The sequence below is a fragment of the Strongylocentrotus purpuratus genome, unplaced genomic scaffold (assembly GCF_000002235.5).
Source record: "Strongylocentrotus purpuratus isolate Spur 01 unplaced genomic scaffold, Spur_5.0 spur5_scaffold_9, whole genome shotgun sequence".
Lineage (NCBI taxonomy): Eukaryota > Metazoa > Echinodermata > Echinoidea > Camarodonta > Strongylocentrotidae > Strongylocentrotus > Strongylocentrotus purpuratus.
The window spans coordinates 22,484,838-22,497,326 of record NW_022145615.1 but is presented as its reverse complement, the minus strand read 5'-3'; the positions used below and the strand labels follow the sequence as shown (position 1 = coordinate 22,497,326).

Genomic DNA, 12,489 nt, shown 5'->3' with positions numbered 1-12,489 from the left:
GGGTGTCAACTTCATTCATGTTCCTTTTTCCACATCTTCATCTCTCTCTCTCTCTCTCTCTCTCTCTCTCTCTCTCTCTCTCTTTGTCACATACATACACACAAAAAACGCACAAACGCACACAAACTCTCTATCTCTCTCTCTATCTCTTTCTCTCTCACTCTCCCCCTCTCTCTCTCTCTCTCTATCTCTTTCTCTCTCACTCTCCCCCTCTCTCTCTCTCTCTCTCTCTCTCTTTCACTCTCTCACTCTCTCTCTCTCTCTCCTCCAGTCTCTCCCTTATTTCTCCGTTTCCCGTTCGATGGATGGGGGGGGGGGGGTGTTCCATGCTCCCCTGTATCTACGCCACTGTTAATTCCCTGAGTGACAATGAAATGTTAATTTCCTGTAAGAGATTATGATGCGTCCATAATGAATATTATTCCTCCATCATCTGAGGAAACCGAGGTTTGGTATTTTTTCTTCAAAGCTTACCGTATGACACGCTCCATTTCTTCTTCCCATTTGGCACGTTTGGGTTTAATGGCATAAAATTTATTGAAAGGCCTAGAAGTCAGAACGTCAAAGCGGTAGGAAATGAACAATGAAAAGTTTAGGAATTTCGTGTTGATATGCCCTCATTTGGAAAATTGTAATGTCATACATACCGTATGGACTGCGCAAAATGTATACGATTTTAAATATAGCTATTGAAGGTTGATAATAGGCAACGTTTTATACAGACTTTAATATTTTGCCCTCCCCCCCCCCCTTTTTTTTTTAATGGTTGGAGATGATTCGCTTTTATGCAAGTTAAATTCAGAATAATAATCTCAAAATGTCTGTTCTACGTTTAGGAACCTTATTAACATTATTGTTTACTTTAAATTTATTAAGATGTTTTGATTATATACCAACATCATACCATTTTATGGGGAAAATTAACTTCCCCTTAATTTTCCATTATACCGTAAGCTTATTTGTATGATATGCAAATTATATCATTTCTATTCATAATATCAATCTAAAGATGTGTTCATCATGTTTAGTGACCCTAGAAAAGGCACCCGATAAATCTGCTTATCTAACATGACGGAAATGTTAACAAAACAAAAACCAGGGGAGAAAAGAAATGAAGGAGTGAGAAGGACGAGAATGGAAGATGATAGGATCCATTTAGCGTTCCCCATATGCCTAATCGGCGGTATTAATTTGCACCTTATTCAATGAAAATGAATATGACCGCCACCCCCCCCCCCGTTCATACTAGTGCCCTCTCAATGGCTCAATTGGCTCCTTCTCTCTCTCTCTCTCTCTCGTTTATGGTTGTAGTTGTTGTTCTTTCTCCTTCTTTCATGATAATCTTCTTATTCGAGAACAAAATTCGTACTATGTTTCCGTAATACCCCTCCAACAATATAATAATTACAACCGATTGCGTACACAGTGATATTCTTGATGAATTTATCACAAATGAAATACCATGAATAAAAATATCGGTGAATTAAACATCGTGATAGCAAGAAAAAGTCGTGAGAATGCTGTACCAAAGAAACGTAAAACTTGACGTTATGTCTAATGCCATATAAATGTATTAATTGAAAGAAAATGAAATACTACTATCCACAATAATGATTACATAATGAAAATAACAGTAAGTCTGTCTGCTTTAACGGAAAAGAATTTCATTGTATACTAAACATTCTTCAATTGCTAAAGTATTTTATCCGCTTATATTAGACACGAGGGCAATGCCTACATCTGTTTCGGGTATTTACTGTTGAACAAAATATATGCACAATATTTTCATCAAAATTATTGCAAACATGTACGCATGTTCCAGGCATAAACATGTTAAGTACAGTAGTACAATTTGGAATTAACTGGTTCTAGCAACACCCAACTTCGACAATAACTGGTGCAACAAATTGGAAAGTGGTACTCTTCTGAATTTATCTGGAAGTATAGTTTTTCATATTTCAAATGTATCTTCTGTCCCCACGAATATGAACTGTAATATGTCAAATTATTTAGTAGAGTCTCAACTAATATCATCATACAGAGGCTAAATAGTTCTATCATAAACAGTTGCCCACAAAACAATCGAGAGAAAAGAGGGAGAAAATTGCTACAAAATTAAATTCAATATACAGCTTAGAAATAATAAAATTATCAAAAACTGTGGAAAAAAATTGTCCTACTTGACAAGGGCTCAGACTTTTCACCTGTTCTAACCATATCCAGACGGCGCGAAAATGATATATAAAATGTGTATGTATACACCCCATAATGGATTATATCTTGACTGACATTGATAAGTATATATATATATATATATATATATATATATATATATATATACGTAGTCCCAATGCAACAAAATCATTAGAATATACTTTAACAGTTTGGGCTTAATACTCGCTCGCGGCCACGTATGTAAAATAGAATATATAGGTTGTCAAACAAACAAGATCAAAAAGGAATTCAAGTGTATAGTTTAAAATTATAGTTATAATTGTAATATAATGTTGTAATATTTACAAAGTTATGAAAACCATAAATTCTTATTGATAAATCAAAGTCTAGTGGTCGGCCCGTTGTCATCCAATACCGTCTCACCTTCTCGTTGTGCTGGTGGTGGTGGCGGGCTTGGAGGGGAAGGAGGTGCAGGCCACAGGTACTCTCCCGTACTCTCATCAAGAACCTTCTCATCCCGTCTCTCCCCCTGGTTGGTAGGCGGTTGCGATGTGCCGCCGCCGCCTTCTTCGGGGGGTCCTGGCGAGCTCGTGGATTCACCGCCATCAGGACTACCGTGTTCCGACCGGCCCGAACCGTCGACCGGTCTCATCACCAACCCGCCGTCCTCATCGCGTGCGCCGAACGAGAAATTGGAGTTCATGAGAGCAAGATCGTCGGGATCACTCTGCGAGTAACCGTACTGCGTGCTCAACGACGACCGACTGAACTGCCGTGAGACGTTCCGCCTCGCCGTACCGCTGTTGTTCTCATACCGCATGTCAGGGCCCGGCATCGTGTCATTATCGCTCTCGAAAGCCTCGTTGAGGTAATGCAGCTTACTCGTAGATCGTTTCCGTGTTGACGAGGCAAAGCGATGGGTGATCTTGTTCCGCATGCAACAGTAGATGATGCCGACGACGATGATGAAGAGGAGGGCGAGACAGAGGATGATACAGAAGATGACGAAGATGGCAGTGAGACCGGCGAAACTTGTTCCTTGTCCGCCTGAAGAAGACGTGACTGAATAGCCTTGAAGAAATTGAATTGATAGGATGACAGCTTAATACAGAACCTATTATTGACTTTACCTTTCAATTATATCAAACCCTTTTAATTTTAAGGACTACTTAATGAGTGTGACATGCAACATATCGATGAACTTATAAATTGACAGCTGCGATTATGAAAGCATTTGGAGGAGCTACGTGTATAGAGGGGCGTGTGCACTTCCTTTTCAGAAAAAATAAAGATAAGCCCTGTTTTCATGCCGAAATCGTCTAGGGGTTATCCAGTAATCATATTCCCGGGAAAATTCACGTCCGGACAAAATGTTTATGCTTTTATAGATGAAGAAAATTAAATAGTAAAAGCGTCTTTGTCAGGAAATAAAGGTAACGCTAATGTGAAGGGAAACAGATAACTTGCAATTAAACGTAGGTATACTTCTCGAAAATTCAATTTGTATCAGAAAAAAAAGAACAAAAAATCGTCTTGTAAATATGATAGTTGTGGATTCTCGCATAGTGCTCTTAATCGTCTTGGTGCTCTTTTAATTTTTTACACCGGTCATGGTCGAGCGGCCAAAATATGGAGCTCTGTAGCATACAGGGTACACATCTACCCTGGGTGGAGAGTGGATAACTTGGATAAATGTCTAGCAAGATACCACCTCAAAATGTTAGTGCCGGGCTGCGATTCAAACACTCAACCATTTGACTGAACGCTATGTAAATTGACCAAAATGCCACGACAGCTTCACATAAGGATGCAGTACTCCAATGTTACATAATATTATAATATCTTACATCCACTTGCGAAGAATGTGCCCTCCCTTTCGATGGTGTTCTCTCCTGTACACTCTAAGCAAGATGTCTGCTGAGGTTGCTCCTGGTATGTATTTCTTGGGCAGAACTCACATATGTTACCATCTGTGTCCTGGTAAGACCCCTGTGGGCACGGGACTTCAAGAGGTCAGGAGGAAGGGGTAAGAGGTAGAATTAGCAGATTGCATAACAAAGTGGAAAAGTATCACATCATCCCAATTTACCTTTTAGCGCAAGTTATTACGTAGTAACTACTTAAACTTGCCTCTGTTGTGGCCATCGAAGCAAGGTCCAGCCTTTTACATATATAAAGTAAAGGTAATAACATATCTGTAAAGCGCTTAGAGACATCACTGATGTATTAAGCGCTATATAAAAGCGGAGTTATTATTATTATAAGTTCATGCATTATTATTAGTGGTAGTGTTATTATTATCATTATTAATATTATTATTATTATCATTATTTTCACCATCGTTATCATTTTTATTTGTAATAATATTAATAGTTTGGTTTGATCTTAATTGATAAAGTAGGTCTTACCACAACCAACGTCGGTGACCTTCCATCCTTGAGGACATTTCCAGGCGAAGCTTGATGACATGATCGACCAGTCCGTCCTTGATAGATGCTCTTCATCGTCGATTTGGATCATGAGTTGGTTTTCCATGACGTAATCTTCGATCATGAGGACGAGGGTATTGACGTCTTGCTGAAGATTTATTACTGCTCGAAGCGGATGACGAGGTGGGTGACGAAAATGAAATAAAAGTGTTTTTGTTATTGATGTCACATAGATACTCTGCATATATATAATGATCATGAACAAACAAAAAGCAAGGATCATTGCTCCATGCTTGAAACAAAATTCCTCCCTGCACTACTGCCCCCGACCAGTCCCCGACTAGACCCCGATCGATTTCTGATAAAAAGGTCGGGGGAGATCTTTCCAGCATGTGTAATCACACCACGGCACTTTCTGGGACCCGCCAATCAACCAACAATAGGCCGACACTTAACCGACATAAAACTGACAGCAAACAAGCCCTGCCGACAGCACCCCGAATTGGCACAAATTTGTGGTCGGTTTGTGGTCGGTTTGGGGTCAGTCTTGCGGTGTGACTGAGGTATGAACACGTTAAATAATTTGTAACACGTATAACAACAAAATCGACTCCAGCACTCACGAGCCGTCATTTCAATTGCGTCATTACATGCGCTAATTCATCCTGTGAAGGCAATTAATCCATTCAACGCAATGTTTTCACTTTTTGATTTGAAATCACTTTTTGTATAATGCAACCCTTTAGTGCTGCGTCAATAAACTCACCAATCGCTTACGCAAGCATACGTCAGAAAAATGACGCCTCGTGTGCAATGGGCATTAAAAAAGCTTAGGATTTTTGCGAATCTTACCCTGCAGTACGTTTGTATTGTTGTTGACCTCGGAGCTGACTTCAATATCGACATCGAGAAGAGTCTCTCCTGACTGTCGTCTTCGACGACGTTTCTTAATTCCTGGTTTTCCACCACAGTACGGAACAATATATTGATCTTGGCATGCACGAGCTGTCCTATACTCGCACAGGGATTCGGTAATCAGTTGAGGGACGATGAAGTTGCGGACGATCATGGCGAGTTCGTCGTCGTCTTTGAGACAGACGACGTCAGGTACGATGAAGCGTATCGTGACGCTCTTGGACAGTCGCTCTCCGTATTGAGGTTCTAGAATTACGTATTGATAGTTTGTATGAGGATATTGTGAATGCATTTACTTGGATAGAGAACAGGTTATATAAACATTCGGACAGTTGGTTGTGTTAGTATTCGATAAAGAGTGAGCTTCGAGACTGCTTAATGATAAATTCTCTTATCTTATAGCTATACGCGCCTGAACGCAGGATATGCTATATGTAGGTTGGGACGCAACGCTTATGATACATGATTTTTGTACACGTGCATCTTTCTTTGTGTTGGTACTGGAAAGCCACCCACAAGACATGGACACGCTGTCTAAAGGGCATTATAATTTACCTGCACACATGGCCTCATTAGGTGATGGGTTCCAGTAAGCGTCGCCGTTGGTTCCTATCTCACAGACGAAGAGGTTAGAGGTCATGACGTACCGGAATCCCAGGTCACATGACACATAGCATTGCGCCTGACCCGATGACGTCGTGAGGCACGTAGCCGAAGCGTCGGGAAGACTGGGAAATGACGAACAATCGGCAGCTGAGAAATGAACATGAGATAAGGAAACGAGGAATGTTTAGTTATGCAAAAATCAATAATAATTAGGTTTACAGTCACATCCATGCAAAGATGCAGGCCTTGACAGGTACAGACGGAATTTCTTAAAGTAGATATTCATTGATTTTAAAAACTAACTTTATTTTCATTATTGCAAAGTTGAAACTTTGATTCGACAAGGTTATCAAAATTCCTTGCTTGGAAACATTCGAAGTAATGATTATTATAAATTACAAAACGCTTAAATACAGCCCGCTATATCACCTGAAGAGCTCTCCGAACGCTGCTGAGATGTGTGAGATCACAGTTTGGACATGATTTGCACAAGCAGACGATGTCCCATGACATCTCACACATTTTCAGTGCCTGTATTTTCATCTTCTCTTTAGTTCTTTCTCTTACTTCACTACCGTCAGGCTAAATACATTATCTATTGCCTCACTCTAAACCCCGCGCATGGTTTTATTTTGATGTCAAATGCAGCGATACAAAAATAAAGGAATATGTCGCTTGTAAACAAAATAAGACGCCATTGTATATTCAGCTGCACACACCGCGGTATGTTCGGCGTTTCAAGAGAGAACAAATGCCGTCCTAAATATCATTCAAGTGGTATTTCAATTTGAAAGTCTGGTTTCTTTAATTGTTAATTAACCCCTATCCTGTGTATTTACAAGCGAAAGATTTTAGTTATCAGAATCGGGTCATATCCCCTTTTGAATGGTTTGACATGACATTATATTTATATACACTAAACTCATTATAATTTGACAAATAATAGCTTTGCAATTATGTTCATTCTTTACGGGATGTCGTCTGCTTGGGCAGTATTGGTCCATATAGTGACGTCATTAAAACATCGTTACTTTTCGGGCGAATCTCTCGTATATCCCAGCTGCTATGGAGGTGGTTGTATTTGTATTTTTATAAATCACCCGACATGTAGTTGACCTAAAACTTGTACGATGGCCAGATGTTAGCTTACCAGTTTCTAGTGATACACTAGTTGACGAATTTGTGATTTTCTTTGAATTTCACCTTTAACGCATGCCTAGTAAATTATTGATCTATTGAAACTGACGAGTGTTTATCAAATGCAAGGATTTATCTATATTGTACACCTGTATACTGTGTCATGAATTCTTACATATTTCGCGAATAAATGGATCAGTAGCCAGGCTCCTGTCACCCCTGTGTCAAGAAGATGCGCCATTGGCTTGAAGATGCGTCAATGATGTGCAAGGTATGCCTGTATATCCTAGATTGGCGCAGTTTTCACATGATGCGTCAAGCCATTTTGCCAACCGATTCCTTCAGTTCAAAAGAGTTCAAACCATATTCAACAGGCGATCATTACAGAAATATTTCCTATGGGAGCATTTTATCATATCAACATGCATTGAGGAACTGCAATGATTTACAGTCGACATTTAACGGCCAATCAGTCAAAGTTATCAAAATAACTACTTACCGACTTTCTGGAGAGCGACGATAAACTGGCACTGAGCAGCATTGTCGAATAAATCCCTGGCTTCGGCTGTGATGACGCTTATCTTAGGTGGGTCAGTAGCTTCAAGGTTAGCACCATTCTCGGGGCGATAGGAGATGGTGATGTTGCTAGGGGCGGCAAGGTTGTCGATGGCGGTGGCAGGAGGCCACGTCACCGAAGTCATGTCCTGGGTCGTTCGCACTTCGACATTGTCCGGACATTTGATGGTTGGACTCTCGTCGTCTGTTTGGATATGAAATCAAGGTGGAAATCAACAGATTGGTTGGTTTGGTTTGATTGGTTTGTTTACCTGACTGCTAAGAAAGCAAATGTATGCTTATAAGTAAGCAATCAGGGGACCGACGGCTTTAAGTCCTCTCCGAGGGACTTGGTAATAAGGATTATTGCCTTACCAAAGGGCACTAGCACATTGACTTGGCTTCGAACCCGAGACCTCCCGGTTACGAGACCACTGTTCTACCTCTGAGCCATCGCGTCTCCTTACCTGTCTCCATTACATTTGTTTACTTCCGATGATACATAACCTATAAGGCATGCGGTGCCAAAGTAGAGGCCATGAGTTTACAATTCGGAAGTCTGGAAGTCCGCTTAAGAATCACCAAATACATTTATTTCCTTCTTGTATCCCATTAATATCAAATCAGAGGAAGGCGACAAGATTCCCTAAATACAAAAGGGTTGTCTTAGGGTTCGTCATAACGTGACAAATCATGACATTAATCATTACAGTTTTCAAAGCGCGGGATTTTAAACAAAAATTATTCTAACTTTGGGGAGTTTGGGGTGTTAGGATAGTGAATCATTGAAAATCTGCTGTATTTACCTACGAGTTTTACCACAAAGCTGCAGGTACTACTCATTCTCGTGACGGGGTCCTCAGCCACGAAGGTGAAGCGCTGCCCGTCCCTGAACCTCTCCGAGTACTCCACCACCCCTGGTAGGATGACATCGGTGGGTCCCTCGGTACGGTAGACGGGCACCGTCTGACCGCTGGCGTCGCGGCCCTGGATGTCAAGATCAATGGTACTGTGACTGGTGCCGACATCGAGTGGGAAGGTGACGATCTCGTCGACGGGACAGTCAATCATGATGAGGTTGTCGTTGTCGCCTTGTGGGAGAAGTAAATGCGATGTTTGGTTTGTTATTGAGCGGGGATCATACATCCTGGCCAAACCTACATCCAGTGGCGGATCCGGGGGGGGGGGCCCGGGGGGCCCGGGCCCCCCCCCCCCTTGAGAAAAAAATCATGTAAAATCACGTGATTTTTACCCTTTTGGGGGTTGGGCTCTCTACCCCCCCCCCCCCCCCCCACTGAGCGACTTTTCGGCCGGCGCGATTTTCAAATTTTCGGGAGCAAAATATTTTGGGCCAGATTTTAAACCCCCCCCCCCCTTTTTGAAAAAATCCTGCGTACGCCCCTGCTCATGACGATAGATCTTATTCATTTTTTTTTAAATTAAAAACAAACAAACAAACAAACAAACAAAAAAAACAAAGGGGGGGTTTAGTTTTTTTAGGGTGGTTTACACACATAAAAATACCAAAGGGGGGGTTTGAACCCCCAACCCCCCCCCCCCCCCCCCTGCGTACGCCCCTGGTCATGAGCATGGTAAAGTGAAGCTTGAACTGGGAGGTGTTTCACAAAACTTGTCATCAGAGACAAATTACAGTTCTTGTTATAAGCTACTGAAATCCTTGCTTCTGATTGGTTATCAGCAGATTTTTCACTGATTTTTGTCATTTGTCATTAAAAAAGGCTTTGTGAAACGGGTGCCAGATCTCTTCCTTTCACTTATTCGTTTTGCCATTCTCCTACCTTGCTCTCCAACCAGGATCCTGAAGTCGCACGTGGCCGCGTTGTCGGATGTGTCATAAGCCGTCGCCGTGATGATGACTGGGTCGGGTGATACAGGTAGTCTGACCCCATTGATGTGCGAGTAGGTGATAGGGTTAATGGAGCGGAGGCCGACATTGTCTCGGGCCACCGCTGGAGGCCAGAAGACCTCGATGTCTGAAGAGGAAGTATGGAGCTCCCGGTTTCCTGGACATATTATGTTCGGCGCTTGGTTATCTGGAGGGGGGGGGGGGTAAAGACAGTGGGGGAGTAAATTAAGTGGGGACCATTCTCTGTGGCGTGGCTACGGGGACAGGGGGAAACGTGCCCTCTTCCAGTTGAATGGCATAATGAAAGGGAAAAGAGAAAATGACAGTAGGGATAAATAGAAAACAATGACAGATGGGAAAGGAATGCGAAAAGAAATTGCACGCTTCCTCCCCTTCTTCACCCCCTTCACATTTCATCCCACTGTTTAGATATGTATATGGGGCGTCGCTAGAGTAGGCCTAGGTGCGAGGGGTGGCACCACTGCCATTATTTCTGTCTACAAATTTCACGTTGCTCTCGGAAAATACGATAATCTCGTGTCGACAAATAAAAACAATGACAAGTAGTAATTTTGTTCTGTATAATGAAAATCTGTTATTACGCACGTCATAACAATTATTTTACATATTCTGAGGACTTTTTGTCGGCATGTGATGAAATGTCTGCAGCTTAGGCGGCAAATATGGTCCGACATCCCCCTATCCCCAAAATTCTCGGGCAATATTATTCCATAACGCTTGAAATGGACCATACATTTTCCATGCGATACAGGCACAACATAATTATAGAATGAATACAATTTCGATAATGACCTATTAAGATAAGCTGAAATGAGCAATCACTGCTTGTATCCATCGCTCCTGTCATCCGTAGAGTCACTGTCACACCCTCCCTCAAAGCGGCGCTGAAGTCCAGGCGTGTCGGGTTCGATATTACGGGTCCTGCGATGATGTCGTAAGGGGGAGCACCGACGCCGAGGGCCTCGTCGAGATCGACGTTTGCGTAACTTTGGTCTCTCTCCAGCGGAAATTCGAAAGTCTCGGGGCAGTTATAAATGCCTCCAGCTTGAAAGAAATGGTGACAACATTATCAAGATAATAATAATAATAATAATAATCTTTTCAAAGTCCTCTCCAAATTTTATTAAGTTAAACCGAAAATGGAAATTCTTTTTGCCCAATTGATCGTCAGCCCGGCAGCCACTGAGCAGCGCCAGATCGACGTTGCCCTATCCCTTATTGTTGAACGCCAAACAAGGTAGCAACAACTCCCATCTTTTAACGTCTTTTGGTATGACGCGGCCGGGGTTCGAACTCACGACCTCCCGGTTGTGAGGCGGACGCTCCACATGAGTTCAAGTCAATCGTTGAAGTTTTCGCTTTGCCGAATAAGCAACAAACTACAAAAAGACTTGAGTCCTTTCACGCACCAAGACGATGAAATTGAATTCAAATTAACGGATATTTTTTTAATACATTTTAAGATACACATTTCTAAAATGCATTTTTAATGAGGCGGCAGTGTTTTAAGTGGGTGCTTGCTCCGATATGATTCTTTGTCCGTACAGTTCTTGAGGGTATACGTAAATGCGAAAGTAGGGTTTCTAAACTGTTTGTAAACTAGCTTACTAGATCTGGAAAATGACCGGTTCAGTGACACAGTATTTTCTCTTTTCTCATATAAATTAAATAAATGAGATCAAAGTTCCATGTGCAGGGGTTGGTTGGGCTGAAGGGCTTGGTGTTTCTGCATTCATTTCTTGCCTGTTCTTCGCTTTAATTCAGTTATTATTAAGATAAGCTGATGGGGCTCGAGCCCCCCCCCCCCCCACTCTAGAATCGCGTTTGTTCATTAGAGAATCAGAATGAAAAACAAATCTTCAACTGTAACAGTCACATATTGAAAAATAAGGAAAATACATATGTACATACCTCCAGTGACAATATTCGAATACCTGTTGGCCCAGTAAACAGCGAGTGACTCGACCACTGTGACTCTGTGGCCATCAAGATGTAAGAAATAGATGACAATATTAAATGAAAGCATTAATGGTTAGATGATGCCAGGGAAGAAATCTCTATTTATTGTACCTTTCATTTTTATTTAATTTCCGAGTTGTCTTTGATAAGCTGATGACTAACCTATCTGAACAGACTTATTTCGCCCTCACATCGAACATGATGTGATGGGCATGGCACTGTTTATATAGTATGTCCTTTTGGTATGTCAAATTATCGTAATTATTTTTTTTTAATAGTTTAACAGGGCCAATGTTTTGTTAGACGGAATACTCTTCTATGAATGCGACTCGATTTCTATCAAGTTTTCACTGGACTGTTTTGATGTGTTTTGTTAGTTGAAACAATTAATCTACTGAAACTGCGTTGAGAAAAAAAACCTATGAAGAAATATTCAATCATGAAAACCATTTTCTCTCAGAATACAATCCAATCAACATCAGAACTCAAGACATTCGTTAAGATAATTTAGTCAACAAAAAATGGAGAAAAGCATGAAATATATGGAAGTGATAAGGAAAACAGAAAGAAAGCAAAGGAAAGACAAGAAAAGAAATGAAGAAGAAAAAAGGAGAAAGAATACTGGCAAAATATTAGAAGGGAAAAAAGGAAAAAAGATATAAAAACGCTAATAAACCTATCAGGGGCGTACGCAGGATTTTTTCAAGGGGGGGGGGGGGTTTTAAAATATTTTGCTCCCGAAAATTTGAAAATCGCGCCGGCCGAAAAGTCGCTCAGTGGGGGGGGGGGGGGGGGGGGGGGGGGGGGGGGGGGGGGGGGGGGGGG

At 41.6% G+C, this 12,489-nt stretch overlaps 1 protein-coding gene across 1 annotated transcript; it reads right to left on the bottom strand.

Moving 5' to 3' along the window:
* Nucleotides 1–2,337: 2,337 nt before the first annotated feature.
* LOC105445494 lies at nucleotides 2,338–11,731 on the bottom strand. Its single transcript, XM_030976384.1, has 10 exons — nucleotides 11,617–11,731; nucleotides 10,498–10,749; nucleotides 9,617–9,871; nucleotides 8,624–8,908; nucleotides 7,762–8,022; nucleotides 6,075–6,272; nucleotides 5,457–5,765; nucleotides 4,584–4,766; nucleotides 4,023–4,178; nucleotides 2,338–3,246 (listed from the first exon to the last, which is right to left on the bottom strand). The coding sequence occupies exons 1-10, from the start codon at nucleotides 11,729–11,731 to the stop codon at nucleotides 2,555–2,557; spliced, it is 2,706 nt and encodes a 901-aa protein (XP_030832244.1). The 3' UTR covers nucleotides 2,338–2,554.
* Nucleotides 11,732–12,489: the final 758 nt, after the last annotated feature.

Excerpts from the sequence above, each read along its gene's own strand:
- LOC105445494 (XM_030976384.1), bottom strand. The coding sequence starts at position 11,731 with ATGCTTTCATTTAATATTGTCATCTATTTCTTACATCTTGATGGCCAC. Across the intron at positions 10,750-11,616 it reads TTCGAATATTGTCACTGGAG|CTGGAGGCATTTATAACTGC; the intron begins GTATGTACATAT and ends ATTTCTTTCAAG. Across the intron at positions 4,179-4,583 it reads GGTCACCGACGTTGGTTGTG|TCCCGTGCCCACAGGGGTCT; the intron begins GTAAGACCTACT and ends GACCTCTTGAAG.